The 20,342-nt window shown below is 37.3% G+C and overlaps 2 protein-coding genes across 4 annotated transcripts in view; one reads left to right on the forward strand and one right to left on the reverse strand.

Moving 5' to 3' along the window:
- LOC109370775 (uncharacterized) overlaps window positions 1-20,342 on the forward strand; it is a 268,116-nt gene that overhangs the window by 228,796 nt on the left and 18,978 nt on the right. The gene's annotated exons all lie outside the window — the stretch shown is intronic.
- The window catches only part of PREX1 (phosphatidylinositol-3,4,5-trisphosphate dependent Rac exchange factor 1), a 147,666-nt gene that overhangs the window by 35,745 nt on the left and 91,579 nt on the right, over window positions 1-20,342 (reverse strand). For 2 of the 3 annotated variants that reach the window (XM_085241959.1, XM_085241958.1), the window contains exons 7-15: window positions 20,080-20,213; window positions 16,442-16,557; window positions 15,111-15,260; window positions 11,878-12,025; window positions 7,854-7,954; window positions 5,498-5,601; window positions 4,739-4,788; window positions 2,861-2,936; window positions 71-143 (exon numbers count right to left, since the gene is read on the reverse strand). In XM_085241959.1, coding sequence (XP_085098085.1) covers window positions 71-143; window positions 2,861-2,936; window positions 4,739-4,788; window positions 5,498-5,601; window positions 7,854-7,954; window positions 11,878-12,025; window positions 15,111-15,260; window positions 16,442-16,557; window positions 20,080-20,213 — 952 coding nt within the window. The remainder of the gene's footprint in view (window positions 1-70; window positions 144-2,860; window positions 2,937-4,738; window positions 4,789-5,497; window positions 5,602-7,853; window positions 7,955-11,877; window positions 12,026-15,110; window positions 15,261-16,441; window positions 16,558-20,079; window positions 20,214-20,342) is intronic. The other variant, XM_085241960.1, reaches the window with a different exon arrangement.

Genomic DNA, 20,342 nt, shown 5'->3' on the forward strand with positions numbered 1-20,342 from the left:
CAAACGCTGTCAGCTAGTATGACTGAAGAGCACCTTTAACTGGCTGTGGGGAGGAATACTGATACATTACCATGATGCATGAAACCATTATTGCAGAGTCCAACCCCCAGTGCAACAGCTTCCTCTCGAGTCTGACAGTCTCCCTAGAAACAAGAGAATAAATGTTACACCTCAGACAACTTCCTAAACTAAATTATTTCCCCTCCCCATCTCATGACTTGTGGCTCTGAAATTAGCAAATGCTCTTAGTAGGGAACAAAAGCAAGCAATTTATATAGCTACCCCCCTTGTCCAAATAGCATTAGTTCCTATATATGCATCTTTTCCCTCTGACAGGAATTAGCAGGACAAAGACCAGGATTCTGGAATACAACTGTTTAACCTACAAAGGGATATAACATTATCTCAAAGTAAAAACTTCTTATTTCAATTATAGTGTCAGACCTCAGGACCCATTAGGCTCAGACAATAAAACTCATTCTTAGACAGAGAGGTTGAGAGATCTTATCTATACTCAAAACCCAAGGGAAAAAAAAAAGTGTTGCATGCAAACTCCAAAGGTCGGGCTGGTTAAAACTGCAGCAGCGCTCTGTTTCCTTACACAGCAGTCTGACAAACAGAGGATTCAGTTGCTCACTACCTGAAGCCTTGAGCTTAGTATTTCAAAATAGGTACCAAAGGTGACTTACAAATTTACTTTGAAAGAAACAGCATTAAATTTTGCATTAAATTTTGTGGGCTTCACATCCTCGTTATGTAGCTGTTTGTCAGGCAAATACTGGCAAAGAAATACTATGGTGTAAAGGTAGTACTTAAATACAGAATCAGTTCTTTCAGTCAGTTACATTACTGGCTTTTGTTTAAGGACCTTCTTCTTCTAAGGAGCAAGAAAAAAGTCATGACATTTACAAATCAAGAACTAAGTACTACTATATAGGCAAGAAAAAGCCTGGAGCAGCTCTGGAGGAACTCCAGGATTGTGTAATCATACAAGGAGAGGCAAGCAAAGGTCTTCAGTACACCTGAAGTTTAATTCTTATTATGAATTAATTTCAATCTCTGTAAGTCTTTCCTCATTTTTAACAGCCTGCCACGTGACAATTCTCATGGCTTATTTTACAATAATTTATGAGATAAATGGGTAGTTTACAGAGGTTGGGATTTAAAAATTTAATTTATTTTTTCGACTGTAAATAAAGTGAAAGATAAGAGACTCTTACTGTTATTTGTTTAACCTTTAGAAATCTGTTTTTGTTTTAGACAACAATATGTGTGTAGGAAGGCCATAAAACATATGCAATTCATACTATATCAGCTTATTCCTGATGCTTGATCTCAAAACATTCCCCTAGCAAAACAGCATTATCTAATTAAAGAAAATAGCAGGCAGTTATCAAATCAGACACCATCACCAATATTTTCAAGAACAGATGCCTAATGTTAAACTGACACATTGATATTTGAGCAGTTAAATAAACAGACTGTTTTGCAAAAAGCTGAGCATTCAATAACTCTCACTAAAATCTATTGTTAGCTAGTATAGCAATTGGAAATAATTCAGTCAGGTATGAAAGCTGCAAGCAGCTCCTCTTGAAAACTACTTTTTGTAGTAGCAAAAACTGATTTAGCTACAAAGACTGGAATTCATCTAAGCTGTAGACAGTGATTTAAATATTTAACAATGTTCCCTTTTAACATAACACAGAAAATTTCCCCTCATCCTTGTACCTGTGTATGTGTATGCATCGACATATGTGCATAATGCAAATTACACAGAATTCTATATCTCCATTTCAGGTTTTAGTACAAACTGTTTCAGTCTTACTCTAAAAGTGCAGTAAATAGAGAACTAATAGCATACTAACACACCAGAAGAAAAAAAAAATGGGGAAGGAAATGAGTGAGAGGTGATCTTTTACACTGACATTTGGGTCTTTCTATTGTCTGTGGTATTGATTAGTTACTGTAACGGCCAGATTAGCCTGATTACAACTCTGTTGCTGTGGCCAAAGCAGATTTTTTCCCTCAGCCTTCCATGAAGACTGTTAAATTACATGTAACTGATACAACAATTTCAGTACTAACGTGCTTGCTCTCCTCCATGCTTTTAATAGGAAAACGATCAACTACTCCATTCTCATTTACCTATTTAGCACAGAACAACCTTAAATTATAGCAATCCTACTAATATAGAAGGATTGTCAAATGCAATTACAGGAAGCATCTCTGACAAACAACATCCCTGGTAGTAAGAGGTCTGACTCTAACTCAAACTAGTCGCCTTCTGTGCCATTTTGGCAATACAGGACTTGATGTGATTGTAAATCAGACCATCATTTAAGACAAAACCAGAGCATGCAGTAGACCCTATGGCAGTGAGCAAGGGGACATACTCTCCCCTTAGACTGCTTTAGACTGTGAAAGCTAAATTTTAAGTTCCCCAATCTAAAGGCTTTTCTCTGTAATTACAAGGTAAATATTGGGCAACTTCAATTTGTAAAGACAATGGTGCAGATTGTGGTATAAAGCTGTAGATTCTTCATTTGTACCACATCAATCCTAGATTATAAGAGATGAACACCGCACTGATTGTCTTCAGAAAAGAAAACACAAGAAACAGAAATGATCTGCAGTTACAACCAGTTCACCACTCCTAGGGCTAATACAAGACCTCCTTCTTTATGCTGCCAAATAACAAGTTTTGACCACATGAGCAATAAAATGAGTGTAAGTTCAAATAAATTGAATATATTCAATTTTGTTGAAATGTCCTCTAGAGAAATGTGTTATATTTACTTTTAAATGGAACTGAAAAATTAAGCTACTTCTCAAAGACAGCAATGTCTTAAAAAATCCTTACCTGTGCAATAAGCCAATCCACCAGCTTACTTGCAGGTATTACTGATTTGTAGGTCTTTAGGTGATAGTCACGGTCTCTAAAAAAGAGAATTCAGGGAAAATCAGGCATAACTAAAGAAGGAAACTATCATAGCCACTGGGACCATTTTACAGTCTATTTATATCTGTAATGGCAACTCAAGGGAAGTCTTAAGTCTTTGCATTAAATCAACCTCTTCATTAGTACCACATAATTTTATATTTCCTTTTTCTCTAAAAATATAATATCAAACCACCATCTGAAATTCATCCCACTCAACTTTTCCTTTTACTAATTGCCTACAGATAAAAATACATTCAGTTTCCTTTTATCAGTAAAAGCAACAGAAAAATAGAATGCAGGGTGTGAGAAATCAGAACTTTGGGGGGAAAAAAAAGCAAACAATAAAAACAAACAAACAACATGACAGCATTTCCAGAAATGTACTCTCAGAACAAAAACTTTCCTCACAGTCCTTACACACATTTTTCTCGTTGTCTTCCAGTAATGTGCCAAGCCCAGCACAAAACTGTGGGAGTTTTCCAGGCAGTTTTCTGTTCATACAATCTTATCTTGAGAAAATACGCTTTTGAAATGTCAGAACAATAAAGGAAAACATTAAAATACTCAGTACTAATGAGTACAGGTTTCCAGATTGTGAGTGGCAACTCTCAACATTTTCATACAGATACTGACCTGGGCTACAGCTTTGAATAAGTTGGCATTAGGGTCCAAGGCCCACCCAGCCTTTCAGTGCTTGTACTTAAAGGCATATCAGGATAAATATTTCACTGACTTTTTCCTCCATTTCAACCCAGCCTGAACAAGAAGTGAGCTTGTATCACAAAACACTGTTCAGAACCATCATCTGCAGGTGAATAGTCAAACAGATGTGGGAACCATCGAAATTTTGGCAGAACCTGGCTGCTTCACAGAAGGCAGAGGAATACAGTGTTCCTCACAGGCTGTATCTTATCTATGAACCGAAGTAAACAGAGATCAAATTTTCTTGCCCTCACAAATTCCCATGAATTAGATCAGAGACATACTCAGAACCTTTTTTACACGTAATATTTGTCTGAAACATTTTACTTTTTGTATGTCATCCTCCCAAAGCAGCTTGCTTTGCTGCAAGTGGGGTACATCATCTTCTCCTTGAAATACACCAGTGTTAGACTTTACTTAAAGAAAATTATAAAGACAAAGGCTACATAGAAACTCACGAGTTGCCAGGGAAAGAGCTAAGCAAAATCATATTTCAAGGCTCTCCACAAAATAATTAAATTGTGAATTTTGATTCCTCCAGATCCTCTTGGTTCATGCACTACCTATGCTAAGTCATTTTCCTATTTTTCTAGAAGGAATGTTGCAAAGGAATGCTTCCCGCACAAGATTGCAGAGATCAGCACTCTTAAAATGCCAAATAAAGCAGGGGTCAAACGATAGATCAAAAAGTAAAAAGGGGTTTGCACAACTACCTGCTAGATAAAAGCCAGCTCCTGAAACATTAGGCTTGTCAGAAGCAAAAAGACATGAATAGTAGAAATGGAAAGATAAGAGCCTAGGAAACTCAGTTTTCTAACAGAGAGGTAAAAGGAAGGATCAGTAGCAAAGCCTGAGCACAGGCTGAAAACGTTGAGTCTACTCAGATGGATTCTAAAACTTCTGAGATTCTGCAATTTTGTACCAGTCATACACAGCTTAGACACATGCTGTTAGTAACACAAATTAATTCCGATACAAGAAGATTCTCCAGCCGAGATTCTATTACATAAATAGCATATTGATAAAAGAGCAACAAAAATGCTTATTCCAGTTTATCCCGAGAAGGATTTCAATACAATATGAGGGTGAACTTACTTTACCACAGGAGTGTACAGGCAGTGTAGTCGGCAGTAAAGTCGAACACCCTGAAGAGGGAAAGATAGATAGTATTACCATTTTTTTCTTTTACAAATAAAATGCTGACTAGCTAGAGCTAGAAAAACCTGGACACTGATGTCTCTGCTCAGCTAGAATTATCTACTGATTAACTGTTTTACAAAACAAATCCATTATACTCTGACAAACTATCCTTTCTTCTTTCCCAGCATTCAGAACCCCAAAAATCTGCCCTTTTATCTCCAACCAACTCCATTCCAACGTTTTCTCCATTAGTCTTTCTTCCCAATTAACCCATGATCTAATTTCCATAAGAAGAAATGAAATGTATTAAAAGGTTTATGGGCAGATATGGGTCGTCAGAACTCATTTGACATATATTTATCAGGAAATGCAGTTAAATATTGATGGCTTCTGACTCCCTGAATCATACTGCTCAGATTTTCAACAGACATTTTGCATAATGGCATACTATTTTCTCCTAAGACCTCTTGTTACAATATAGTAGAATTTTAATCAGCAGTCTTGATTGCAGTGACAACTTTATTGTTATTTATGGCTAACCTCTGCTTCCTCTCCCTAGAGTGAATGTCTCCTTTGACATTAGTACAGTTAAATGAATAGAATGAAGATAAACAATATTAGAGATCTCCAACACTGACATTCAGAGGCAGAGGAAACTCTTTTGAAGGTTCTTTTGCAAATCACTAGTTTTCAAGTAAGCACAGTAACACAAACCTTGGACACGATGTCTTCCAACTCACTTCTTGGCTTATATGTTCCATCATCATAGCGAAATCTGTACATCACCTGCTCATTCTTAAACTGGTGCTTATCTGAAACTAAAACATCAGTATGATAATTAAAATCAAGGCCAGCTGGTCCTTCTATACTTAAGATGTCTTGTTTACATACAGGTGCTTATGTGCACTTCTGAATAGCTCCACCAACAAAAGCAACTTTCTAAAATCAATGCTTCTTCCTTTTGCATAAGATTCTGTAAGGCACTGGAAATAGTCCCAGTAAAGGTAATCGAGGTTGTCTGATGTTTTTTGATTAATTTTGAACAAAGTGCCTGCAAATTTCTAAAACAGTTATCATAGCATTAAAGCCATTTTGCAGCTGCCTAAAGCTCTGCAGTTCCAAATGCAGAGAGTATTCTGGTGGGACAAACTACAGCTGTTAGAAGTATTCTTCTACCAGGGCTCTTGAATTTAACTGTGAGTTTCTCCTAAAATTTAAATAGAACTTTTGAGAGACACAGAGCTGCAATTCTTCACTCAGAAGAACTATGCTATGGGCAGTTAAAATTATTTGGTCATACTTTATGCTAACAGGCTTTAAAGACAAGCACAAAATTTCTGTGTGACAAGTAACATTTTTAAAAGGCGCATTGGCTAATATCAGAAGAGTCAAAAAACACATACAGTTTCAAACACATTTATCCAACAAGCTAAATCAGAAGAGGATTGAAATCATATCAAATCATATGGGACACAGAAAAGGGAAACCCTCACAATAAAGATTATAATTTAGTAATTGGTAGAAATTATCTGTTACACTGATACATAAGTAAGTGATAACTGTAAAGTGCCAAAGAGTGTTTAAATTCAAAGTAAGCTATGAAATACCTTCTAGACAGTACAATACCCAGTGTAAACATGCCATTGTTCACAACTTAATATAATGGAGACCAGTAACAACTACGTACAAAGGGGGTGATCTAGAGAACAGTAATCTAAGCAGACAGCAGACGAGGTGGTGTAGCTCAGTCACTGCAATCTTTCCTGCCTTTACCATGACCAGATCTTTGTGCTGGAGTGTCCTTTAGCATTTTGGATGCAGTATTTCACAGTACAAGCACAACACTTGATGAACTGAGAGAAAATACTATTTAAGGGGCACCTTAGGCAGAGTTTGATTAACCTGAGACAACTGACTGCACTGAGTTAGTCCAACTCAGAAGTACCAGGATTCAGTTTGAGATTTAGTCTGCCCCTTGGAAAGCACAGTTGTTTAGAAGGCAGAAGCTAGAAATTCTAAAGACTTTTCCTCATAATGTAGGACAACTTGGCCCATGAATATGTCATGACGATTTCTGCTCATGGTGATGTTTCTCCTTAATTTCACAGAATAAACCAAAATATGCAGAATCAAGTGCATATATGTTTGTATGTGGTGGAATCTCACTCTGGATTTTATATTTCTAAAGCCAGTTGACATTCAACTCTGTAGAAAGTATCTCTTGTGCCCAGAAGATGAGATTCCAGTCAGTTCTGCTGTGTGTTGTAGGTACCAATACTTACGTATTACCAGGCCCAGAGAAAGAAAAAAAAACAGAATAAACAGAAACACAACGGAAATGGAGAACAACTCTTTGCCACTTAGCAATTTTCTCTGGCCCTGCTTTCCAGACAGGCTGAAAGATCAGCAGTTTTCATCTGACAGTAATGTTACGCCAAGTGAAAACAAAAGATAAAAGGATAAAAGACATTGTATGATGTAGAGTAGAGGTAACTGCTTAATTATGGTGCTTAGGTTTTAAGTTCTTGCTATGTTAAGGGGTGCATACTGAGAAATGTTCTTCTCTAGTGATTTATCAAAATTTCAAGGGATATTTCCGTAACTAAATCAAACACAGCAAATACCTTCTAATTTCTAACAATAACTGTCATTAGAGACAGTAACAGCTAGGAAACTCTAACCATAGGTAACATTAAAACCAAGTCAGATGCATCTTGTTTGGTGTATTTCAGTAAGAGATGCAGTGGATATAACAGCACAATTTCCTCTGAGCTATAAATTTGTGTTCAGACAAAAAGAATGGTGCTGAAAGGGTCAGAGTATGAAATTATGGCAGCGTAAGTAGTCATGAATAGCAAGTCTCACTGACAGTGCAACTATACACATTCAGTTTTCATGATTTAAATTTGCTCGCTCCCATTCATTCTAAAAGTCACTAACCACTGAGGATTTGCTGGGTATGATACAGAAGAGCATTTGAACATCATGTGAACAGCCACAGTCAACTGTCCACTCTCATTCCCAAGGCATTACTGAAATCTGGCATCTCTTTATGGCACAGAGCACTTACCATGATGAATAATTCCATTTTCCAACAGTGCCTGTCCCAGGTTGACCCCTTCCTCTGGTTTGCTTATCTCTCCAATGTCTGTGAGCCATGATACAAACTCACTGAAAAGGAAAATAGAACAGAAACAATTTTCTTTTTCTCTCTGAATGTAAGCAGACACAAGCCTCTGCAAGTCATTAGTAAACCACAGGCAACAATGTCTTTGAAGCAAATGTGAAAATTGTGGTGAAAACTGATAGTTCTGTGTGGCTTAATTTCATACATTTCTGGAATAAATATCTGCAGAAGATCCAGATCTCCTATTCGTGACTTTTCCCAACATTCCCCTTAGGTCATCCTAATTAACACCTACACAAAAGGGAAGAAGACCTAGCAGAGTCTATACAACTGCTGCAGATCCTTACGTTACTGAGCCACGATGACCTTAGAAACAAAAAGTTGCACAGAAAGCAGCAACTCCAGTCCAAGCTATCTCTCCGAGCTGTGTTCACTGTCTGATTTAATTATACGTGCTTACCTTTCTTCACTGGCTCTGCTTTTTTTCTCCCTTAATCATGTAATTGTGTTGGCTTTCAATGAAATCACAGTAGGACTTAGGACAGAAGACTCAAACTCACTGAATTCAAGTGCAGAACAGTACAACCCCCCCAACAGCTTAATTTAAGGTCATTTACTAAAGGTGGTGCCTTGGAGATACACAAAAGGTGCTTCTAATTTACAGACAAGAAGTGCTAAGTCTGTCTGCATACACAGCATGAAATAAAACCTCTCTCTGGTGAGGAGCAGAGCTGCCCATATGGGCAGAATAAAGGCCAGAAATAGGTAGGTAGGATATTACTCAATTAGAAACAGTTAAGTACAGAAAAACGGATATTGCAAGTCCTGCCAAAGCCCTAGAGGACCTGAGTTTCCCAGGTTAATTAGTAATTAAGCAAGAAATGCATTAAATTAAAAATATAATAACAAAAGGAACATATAAAAGTAGAACAACATATGGGAAATCTAAGTTCAATAGACCACTTGGGTGCTTGCCAATATGCAGAGGGCTGCTGCTTATCAAAATCAGCATCCATGCCTCCAACTGTGGGCTCTACATGAAGCATTTTCAGTCTCTTCATGTTTATCAGAGCTGACTCATCTAAGCTGTAGGTAGCTTACAGTTTGTCTTTACAATAACAACAACAATTTCAGTAAAAAAAACTTGAGTTTGCTGAGGTCCTCCTCTATAACTTTCATACTGTAGAAAAAGCAGCACAATCTGTTCAACTACGTCAGGGGAATCCCATGGAAAACAGCAGACTTTAGTAAAACTCCTACAAGTCAGAGTACTGTCGAGTTGGGTCAGGCTCTGTATCTCATAAGGAAAGGGAGAAGAAAAAAGAAGAATCCTCCGCATCAATTACTGGGAAAACAAAGCATGGAGTGCTCCTGCCGGACGTACTGGCCAATGACAGTAATCATGTTAAGTACCCAGGGTAGATGCCCAGGTTGCTATATATTTTCCATCAAATGCAATGGATCCATGACAGTTTGTAGCACTTAAACCACTGCCCAAAACTGAAGCAGAACATTGCTGACCTCTTAGCTTTCCTACATCTTTCATTTGGAACTGTTTCCCTGGAGTTCATTGGGATTCTAAATGTAAGGCAATCATCTTAAAGCTTGAAACGGAGAGCTGAAAAAGCAAAATAAATGAATACTATTCTCAACGCTCTGAAGTTTCATCACTATGGGATAGTTTTCTTAAAAGCCATTTTAAGACTTCTGTGGCATTTGTTCATAAGCAAAATCAATAATCATTTGCCTGAAAATTTTATAAACACTGAGAAGTGCATGACCCAGAAATATTCCAAGAGAGCTGTTTTTCTCCAGGAGATGAGACTTGCTAAAAGGCATCCATTCAAAAAATTTGTGGCAAAATTTGATTTGTTTCCCCATCTCATTCTAAGTAGTTTTCAGTATAACTGAGAGCATCTCCACTGCCCAGCACTGCCCTGTTGAGTTCTCATTTGTCATGCTAGCTACATCTCCCAACTCTGAATCTCTGAAATTAAGGGACTGAGAATAGCTGGATTTCTACTCAAGAAATACATACAAGAAACACATATGAAAATCCAGCCCATCCAGTTTTGTGCAGTATTATCAGATACGTCTGGAATCTCCTGAGGTTAACAGATCGTCTCTATTGCAAGTGCAACACAGTCAAGGGTTTGCAGTCAGTTTAGTGCAGTGCTGAAGTGAAGCACAGCAAGCATAAAATTTACACATATTGGCACCGACACTCAGCTTGCGGACTGTATCACTATTTACATGCCTGAATGCCAGCACACCTGAAGAGTGGTTAGGAAAATGGATTTATGCTTCAGCATAATAAACAGCTTTATAAGTAAATGCATGTGGTATTTCTAAAGTTATTAGTAATAGTTCCCGTACAACCGCATTTTATTTCTTGAATTATTAGATGCTATCTCTAATTTCCAAAGGCCAAGAGAAAAACTGCTTTTGCGGCCTTACTGTTACTCTCAACTGCATTTACCAGAAAACCACTAAGTACATCTCAGCACAGTTCTTAGTTTCTCCTTTAGGCAGGAATAGCTGAAAAAAATAAATAGGTCACAGCCAAAACAAATTGCTCAGGGGAAGCCCCTGGAATGATATGAAACGTTTGCAAGCCATGACTGGATTGCAGTGATTGAGTTGCACTTAAGTAAGTTGTCCAGAACAGTATCGACATGCAGCTTAAGAAAACATCAGCAGATTTTCTTTTTTAATAGGGTAGCATGGAACATTAGCAGAAATAATGCTGTGGTCAGAAACCCGAATACCTGTAAGTATCTCAGTTTGGCTTCAAATATTGGCAAAGCAGCATTAAGCCCCCACTAGCGGAGTCTCAGATGACTACCAAGTAAACTGAGGGTGATGGACAGGAAAGGTAGTGGAGCATGTAAGAAGACAAACATTTTAAAAGAAATGTAGTAGCTGAGACTATGAAAAAAATCAGGAAATCCACAACAGATTTGTATATATCAGAACAACTTCTGATCTGGGACATCTTGTTATCTGGAAACTGGGAAATGCTAGATCGTGCCTCCAAGTCACAACTTAGACGTTTCAATTTGAAAGGTAACTGAAGGAGAAGAATAAAGAGAAGAAAAGAAGAACAAAATCTTGAGAAGCCAAAAGGTTTTGATAGCAAAATTATTAGCAGCTTATATTACTAGACTGCCTTCTAGGTAGAAAGACAGTGCATCATTTCCACATCCTGTACACAAGTAATAATGCCTACAAAATGCCATTACAGAGACCACAGGGAGGGAAATTCATGGATAATCAGCCATTCGGATTTTTTTTTCCTCGCTCAGCTGATTATTTCAATCATAAACAGCTGAGGCAGAAAAGTCTTCTCAGGTCAACTGATGCATCTCTCTGTGCCATACAGGACACTTCCCTACAACAGCCCCAGTGCTACCATTTCTGATCACTGATCTGAGTCATTCATGGGGCTCTTCCAATGCCTCATACACGAAATACTTGAGAATTATTTTGTAAGACTTAGCCTGAATAAAAGAGGAATATTTTCCAGACAGTAAATCTTGTTTAACAAATGCATCAGATTTCTTGATGAATTTTATTTGTGTCTCTTACATTGTCAAACAGGACATTCAGTTCTGAAACGGGATTGATTCTGCTAAATTTAAACATGACCTGGTCTGCATCTACTTGTATACAAAAGAGGATACAGGTTAGGCCACTAAAAGCCCCATGCTTGTGGGAGTTCAGGTGTTTTTTCTTACTCCTTTGGCCAATTTGAAACAGCTATTATGTGTTACTACTATACAATAGAATGAGCTGTCACTGTACAGCTTGTTTATGGCACAAAACAGAAATTAAGGCTTTAACTGCCTTTTCAATCAAGCTCTGTCAAAGCACATCTGATCTGCCCTCACAATGCCATCCACAGAAAATCCACAGCTAATTCTTTTAATTAGCATGAAAGTGCCTTTTTTATTTGAATGCTACTTACTTGCCAAGAAAGCACTTGGGAACAGTACTTAATTTTCTCCTCCTGTCTTTGATAAGGTTCACTTTCTTGCTCATCATCATTTGGTACAGTTTCTCTCCTTTTTCTGCAATCATGACGTATGCATCCCTCTCCATTCCCAATTTCAAACCTGGAATACAAAGCAGGAATTCCTTCAGATGCAAATCATCAGGTAAAGTATTTCCCCAATACTAAAAGCAGAGGCCAAAGTGGTAGACGCTTGTTTTCCAGATTAAGGGGAAACTGAACCACTTTCTGACCTGAACAAAAAGCTGTCGTTTATGAGAGTAGCATCTGGGACCTTTTCTTTTCCATTTTTAAAAACAGCTTTAAACTTATGGATTCATCACAGCGCAAAAAGTAGAACAGTTTACAGAATGTGGCAAAGTTCCAAATAAGGAGAGATAAAACATATATCCCCAGAAACTGTGGCATCTTCATCTTTGACCCTGAAATAACTGCCATCATAAGACTTGTTCAATGCAGCTAAATGCTTGGCAAAGTAGATCATTTTTTGAGTGTTCTATTACTTGAAGTCAAAAATACAAAACTACTGATATCAAATTCACAGCCTTAAATAAGTCAAAGGTAGATGGGAACATTATTTTCTCATCTTTTCTTAATTTGCCTATTTATTAATATCCCTAGGCTAAAAATGCAGCCTGAAAATCATATTATCCGGTAAATGAAAGAAATGCTGAATGTTTTAAGAGATGATATATATTGGATATAGGGAAATTTTCACTTCCATTTTGTATGAATTTCCTCATAGCACATGTTAACTTGAAAACTGCCACAGTGAGGGAGATCTCTGAAAAAAACAGGTCTCTGTGTTGCAACAACTGTCATCATAATTGGCATTTTCTGACACTCATCTTTATAGACTTGTCAAAAAAGTTTGGAAAATATGTTTCACCTAGAAATAAAGGGCAAATTGCTTTAGGACAGCATGTGAGAATAGTTATTTTGCTGCTGCAGATGCTTTGTCGCTCCTAGTGGAATTAGTCATTTTGCTTTCTGGGTATGCTTTTCCAAGAACTTTCCCAAGCATCCATGTGCATGTATTTAAATTATGAACTGGATTTAGACCATTTTGTGTAGGTCCAGAACTGAAGCAGACTCAGCTGGGGATGTGAAGCCGCATGTTTAAATCTTTCAGTGGGAAGGATATAGATCTGGGCCTCGTGCTGTTCAGACAAGTTCTCTGAATGCTGTTGTGCTCATTCTGCCCTTTTTTCCCAACTCCCCTTTCCTCAGAAAGTATGATGTGCATACTATTGAAAACACCAAACTCTAAGTGCATTAAGATGGCTACTGAATAGTAATCGATAGAGCAGGAAGCAAGACTCAGGAGAACTAATGCCTGCTAATTATGTTTCTGAATCACAAGCATGATACTTCTCAATAGGGGCAGCAAAAATTCACCCACAAATCTAAAGAATTCTGGAGTCCAAACTAGAGACCTGGGCTTGGATATCTCTAGGATTAGTCTCAAGTCAGAATCGGTCTTTGGTTTATTTGCCTAACCTTTACAGAGATTGACATAGAGCAGAATTTAAGTGTTCAGCATAAGGCTAGAAAATGAAAACTATAAATTCTTTAGGAATAGTTCACCCTAACTGCGTGTAAATGCTGTTCCTTTATGAATTTGACAAATTAATTAATGAACAGTCCTTTATGTCACACTGGAGATGCTTCCTAGCTTTAAGAAAACGGTTAATGCATTTGTTTTAGAGCCTGGATGTGCATGATCCAGAAACTAGTCTTGTGCTAATTTTTGTCTTTCAAATATAGTGTTTCTTTCATGTGTCTGATATTTGGCTAAAGGTTTTGGCTCTTCTAATCCCCTGGTTTATTGTCATTATTCTTCTATTCTCTTTGTCCAGTAATGTGATCCAAATCAATGTAAATGCTGACACATGTAGCTGAGGCTAAATTGCAACATGAACCTGTGATAGAAAACAGCCTGTGTAACAGCACATGTTTCATGCTGGTCTTACATCACTGAATTCCCCAGGCTCTGATGTAAATGGCAAACTGGAATGCACATTCCATCCAACTTATCGCAGAGAATCGGGAACCTCACCAATCTTTCTAATCTAAGCACAGATAGCTCTGTGATTTTACAATTACTTTAATCCAAAGGAGATTTTCCAATATGGTCTGGAATGTCTTCCAGAATATCCACGCTTATCCTGAGCTCCTGTCATCAGCTGCCACGTCATAAAACTATATGACAAAAAGCATCAGAAAAAACACTCAAGAATACCCAACGTTGCATGGAAAAAATTAAAAAACTTTCTATTAAGGAATAATTCTTTTTTCCCTTCCTGATATTTCAGTTCCCTTCCTTATTCTCAAGCCCCTGCTAGTATGTGATTGGTTTTTCTAGTTCAGTCTTTTTACTTCTTATCAAACCATCTCTCTCACCATGTTCTCTCACACATTTCACTCGATGCATAGGAAATTCTGCAGAGCACCAGTGACCTCATAAAGCAAAAACTCACTCTGAAATGAAGACTCACTGGATCTTTTAGAGATATGATTTAGCACTCTGAGGGTAAAACTAAGAGCCAAGAAATGTATTTCATTTAAAACATATATAACTAGTCAATGAATATGGATCATCAGTTCGGAATGTTAAAATTCTTCTTTTAATAAAAAATAAAACTGATTATTTCTGTTGACCCCAGAGAGCTTTTCTGAATTCACACTATGCCTTCACACCATACATTTGGAAGTTAGTATACCTACTATCAGAAAAAAAATTGCACTGGGGCTTATACATGTCAGAAATGTTTCACATTTATGATAAAGTAACACTGCAATGTGTATTATATCTAGCAGATTAGATGCCTTCCTACTGCAAAATATTCTAACATAAAAAAACAAAAGTTTGGATTGGAAAGAATATTAAAGTAGTTAGATTCTCAGCTTTCATTGAACTTGTGACAAAAACTGACCCTCCTGTAAATAAAAAATATTGATAAATATTAATGACACACACTCATGAAACAAGTCATCTCACAATATTCAGAAATGTATGTTTTCAATTTCTTGAGTTTCTTTGTCAAGGACAGATTTTAAGTCTCTAAGCTCAGAGCAAAAGCTGCAGTCTTCTCTTTCTCTCAGAAAGATTTCTACATGCATATTAATTTCTCCTTTTTACACAAATTCATCCTGTTTGTTAAAAAAAAAATACATGATCCACTTACTCTCTCTCTGCTCTCTTTCCTTGATTATAGCATCCAGCCATTTCTGTTTGTCCTCCGCAGTCTTGGCCATACAGACAAACCACTTGTTTTTGGCTGTGTTGTGTATCTTCCAGCCATTTGTCACTGTGTAGCCGTTGCTGTGGTAATCTGCTGTAAAAACCCAAAGCACAATGCACACAGTGAACAGAAGGCCTTCTTTAATCAGATCAGTGTGTGACACCTTTATTAAAATATTCTTATTTGGAGAGCTTCATTTTTGAAGGTGTTCCTCATGCATCAGTCTTACCAACTGTCCATATAAGTATTAAAAAAGTATCTATGACTAGGCTGTTCATCTTGAAAACCCTGCCCTTTTATAAACACCTTTTGTATGAGAAAGGGTTGTGATCAAGGATCTCTGTGACTCGAGGGGAGTGGAACTTCACATTTGGAAGTGTCATGGAAGTTTTTCTTATGTCTAGAGCCAGGGCAGAGAAAATCCACACTGATTATACTGATGAGTGAAGTTCCAGTCAAGGTAGACCAGCATTTTCATATTTCTTGCCACGATACTTTGCCCACAAAGCCATTTTCTCTACAGCTTCCATCCTAAGGTGATAGTTTGTAATTTCACCCCAGAAGAGGTAAAATATCCTAAACAAAATGGCACTGGTGAAAAAGTCTACAACACTTATTTGGATTATTAGTTCTGAACTTTCTGGGAATACAGCAGGCTGTTGCTTCTGAGGATTTTTTACCCACAGAACGTGGAAACTCTTTAAATGTCACATGTTGACAGGAAAGAATGCTAATTCCTGACTTATTACAACAGTCACAGGAGCTGGTGCAGCTTTTGTGGATGAAGTCCGAACCCATCCATTCTTTCAGCATGTGTCAGGTCAAAAGAACAGTAATGCAACAGCCATTCCCATGTTTCATCATGGCCACATTCCATGCTACTGATTTGATGCTAAGACTAATATTTGGTAGTATTCTAAATGCGAAGAAGATCTAGAAGTTCTGTTATTATAGCTGTAATGGCTTAAGATCTAAGAAAAGAAAGGATGGAAAGAAGATAAAAAATCTTTTACTAAATTAACTTGGATTAGGAGAAAAAATAGACAAGCTTCTGGATACACAAGCTCTTCAAAAGGTCACTTCAGAATCAAGAATGTTTGAAAGCATGACCAGTCTTTCAACTTTATAAGTTGGCCTAAGAATGAAGACATCAGATGTTACACAGCTTACCAAAGATTTCATTAAAGGAGTAGGGTGAATACTTTTGTAATAACTTCCCACACAAGATTTGGACTTGCTCTATTTTAGAAACCAAATGGTATGTTTTCTCTTACCTGTTCCATCTTCTACATTCTCCACCTCCATGACTTCTGTATTTATTCGACCCCTGAAGATATAGAGGGATCCATTGATTGATTTTGTCCGTTTAGATGGTTTTTTCCCAGCAACTCTGCAATTAGGATTCAGACAGTTAGCTAAGCATAAGCAACTAAAGCAAGATGTTTGTTACATACATACATCACAAATATTACAACACACAGCTTTTTTTGGATTCAATGGGTACAGAAAACAACAGCAAAAATCAACCTGGGATATGACTATTAAAAAAGGAATCAAGTCTAGTGCGTTGTAGCATTCAGCCACTTCTCAGATTTTAAGTGCTCAATTAGTCTACAAAGATAAGTTTGCAACAGCATCAGTACAGCAAGAAAGAACTTATTTTGCATGATTACTTGGAGATCGGTGTCTTTAAGATTTGCATTCTTGAGTACTTAACTGAATTGCATATGAGTTTGGAATATAACCCTTAATACTACCTGCAAAAATGTTATACTTGCCTACTCGGTTTGCCTATAGCTTTGAAGAAATTGTGGTGGGTGTGTAACATTCCAAATGTACAATGAAATGTGCAATGAGGCTAGCATCACATGGCCTTCACGTGTGTCTTAAGTGTCTCTGCATGTGGCATTTATGAAAGTGCTGCTGTGGCAATTTTGCACTAGAGTTTATGTCCTCATCCATAAGCTTTTCAGTGTCTGTTGAAGTATCTTATAAAAAATTCAGGAAAGCACTTTTCATCACTATTTATGTTCTGATTTTTATGTCTAGAATAGGTTTAAAACTACACAACCAACACCTGCTGAGCTTTAATATCTAAGAACAACCCTGCTATATGAACCAAAACATGACTGGTCAAATGATCACCACTTGAGATGGCAACTGTCCAAACTCTGTGCAGTGAAGGGATTGCACTGGCAACTTGCCAGGAGTTCATAAAATTCAAAGAATAATGCAATAAAAAACAGCTGGGGAGAAAAATTTTTGTCAGAGTGAAATATCTGTGATAACTGTGGTGAGATGAGAAACACCACGGGTTTTTGAACAATTTTTTCCTTTTTACAGCTAGTTTAAGCGACAAATATACCTTTGGTAATGACCATAAATTAACATCTAATCAGCCTGACAGGGCCTGAGATCTAGGAGCTATTAGATCATTTCCTAAATATGTCTGTTGGAATCAAAAGAAAAGCTGTCCTAGCAGCCTTAATAAAACCCTTTAAATACTCAGCCCACTTCCCCACATGAAACATATTGTTCCTAACATCAGGATTCAATTTAAGCAGCAGTCTGTGATACCACCAAAAATACAAAACAATACTCAGCTCTGAAAAAATTAAATAAATAAATAAATAAATCTATGTCATCAGTTTGGCAGGCTTCCCAAAGCTTCTGCAAAAGCTGAGACTGCAGTCTTAGATCTAAAATCACAAATCTGATTCTGATTCTGAACACATCTTAAAATGGTCACAACAAAGCTACTTCTAATTTGTGCTGTTGTTAGAAAGGTGATGCCCAAAGTAAAATGGCTGCAGCACTGATTATCTGCTGATGATTTAGGGCTGAATTCTGATTGCACTTTTTGATCCAGGAAAAAATCCACTGACTTCTACAAGATTAGAATAGTGTAAGTGGGATAAGAATCATGTAATTCAATTTCAAATTGAGAACTGACACAGGCAGGGCTTTGTTTGTTTGTTTTTTTTTCAACTCAGTGTTCCACTAACACCTTGGTTGTTCATCAAGCAACAGCTCAAATGATCATGACAGCACAACTGAAAATAAATGTATTTCCATCCTCGGCTAATTATAAATAGCAGCTAGACAGGGGAAATATCCAAAACTAAGTCATGTAGCAATTCCTAAATTTATCTTTCACATTTGGCAATTCCCAGTAGACTTAATAAAATGTTCAGTTTTTTAATAGAAATCAGATTCTGGGCATTCATCAGTTCAAGCTATATTATTAGACAAAGATAAACAATATTGATCCTTTGGGAAAATCTAAGTGTTACAGCAGCCTCCTCCAAAATCAAGCCGAACTAGAGAGTAGTTCAGTGACATCCCTGTACAAAAAACAGAGGGTTGCTTAAAAGGCAGTAGAACATTTTGTTTTCTGAATCTTAGCATTCCGGGAAATGTGCCTGGACAGCGGGAGGAGCTACACTAACCTGAACTACAAACAGAAATAGTAAGACAGCTTTTAAGAGCTCTGAAGAAAGAAAAGATTACATATCAAGTTGATTTTTTTTTTTATTTTTTTTTTTTAAGTTTTCAGTTAGAAGGCTCAAATTTCTGAACTGTCTTATAGACAAGCGTGGATTTTGACAAATTGGTGAAATGTCAAAACAAAATGTTTCAACTTTCTTACAAGTTGCCCAGTGAGGCTGTAGATGCCCCCTCCCTGGAGGGCTTCAAGGCCAGGCTGGATGGGGCTGTGAGCAGCCTGGTCTAGAGGGGGGTGTCCCTTCCTGCAGCAGGGGGATTGGAAGGAGATGATCTTAAAACTATGATTCTACTCCATTGTCAGAATGCTTCATTTAGATAAGATTAGAAGCTGTTTAAGATTTGTGTCCTTTTTTTCTTCAGTTAAATATTTACATTACATTCTAATAATTTCTAAAGTAGATTTCATCTTACAAATTGCTTTTTATATTATATAGTTTCATTGTTATTCACACAAAAAGTATGAGCATGATTGATATGATTTTTTTTCCCAGTTTAATGGTTCCAAAATTTCTACTGAACAAACAGAAAATAAACCCAAAATTTGAAATATAAATATTTTCCTTGGATCAAACACTCTGGTTTTTAAGAAGTTCTAACGGGGTTGGCCATCACCAGTAAAGAGGTATAAACTGAAGAAGAGAAAGGATATTACAGGAGGAGATTCTGAACAGTAGAAGATGCGTGGTAAATCATCCAGAAAAGACCAGGACACAAGAATGAGACTAGGAATGTGGAGGTGAAAAGCTTAAGAATTGAAATATGGTATAATAGCAACAGAAGAAAATTGCCATCCACTGTGCCAGTGCTATTTTAAAAATAAGCGGCAGCTGTCAATAATGCTCAACTTTTATAAAGTGAAATGATGCAAAAATTGCTACTAAGATAAGAAAGCAAGACAATTCATAGAGCACATGGGCTGCTGATCTTCATCCTCTATCCTCTGTGTCCTGCATCTACTAAATGTTCCCTTAGTCTTCTTTCCCCTTTCTTGGCTTTATATCAATTTTCATGTCACCCTCTTCTGCTTAGAATAACCTCACGGAGAAAGTTGGCAAGGCCTCCTTCTTCACATCACTCCTGGAGATCCATCTGCTCTGGGAAACCTTCCAGCTGTAAGAACTCACTTAGTGATTTTTCTGCACTGTATCAACTTCTGTCTTTGGACTGTGTGCTTCTCAGGGTGGGAACCCCATTAATCTCTGGCATATTTATCCCATCACATAGTAATTTCCTCCTCCTATAGTATAAGCAATAGCAACAGTCAAGAACAGAGGAATGTCACAACTATGACTCAGCCTTACATAGCAACAGGGAACAAAGTGAGTGCTCAGTAAATTCTCATACATCCTATGTACAAAACCTCAGAATAGTCCCATTATAAAGCCATAAATGTAGAGGATCTCACCTGGATTTCCTCTTGCAATAGACCAGTAGATTATCGAATAGAAAGAACATTCTCTCCTGGATATTTCCTGCTGAGATTTTTAACAGAGTTCCTTGGAGCAAGAGCTGTGTGCAGATATCTGTCAGATTTGACCCCTGAAACAGAAAAGAGATCTTGTTTACTCTTCACTTTTTTTTGTGTGCACACAACGAAACATTCCTACTAAAATGCTGTTATTTTATCTGCATGTCATTAAACTGCAAAATGATTGATGCGTTCATGAA

The sequence above is a fragment of the Meleagris gallopavo genome, chromosome 22, assembly GCF_905368555.1.
Source record: "Meleagris gallopavo chromosome 22, MGAL_WU_HG_1.1, whole genome shotgun sequence".
NCBI lineage: Eukaryota > Metazoa > Chordata > Aves > Galliformes > Phasianidae > Meleagris > Meleagris gallopavo.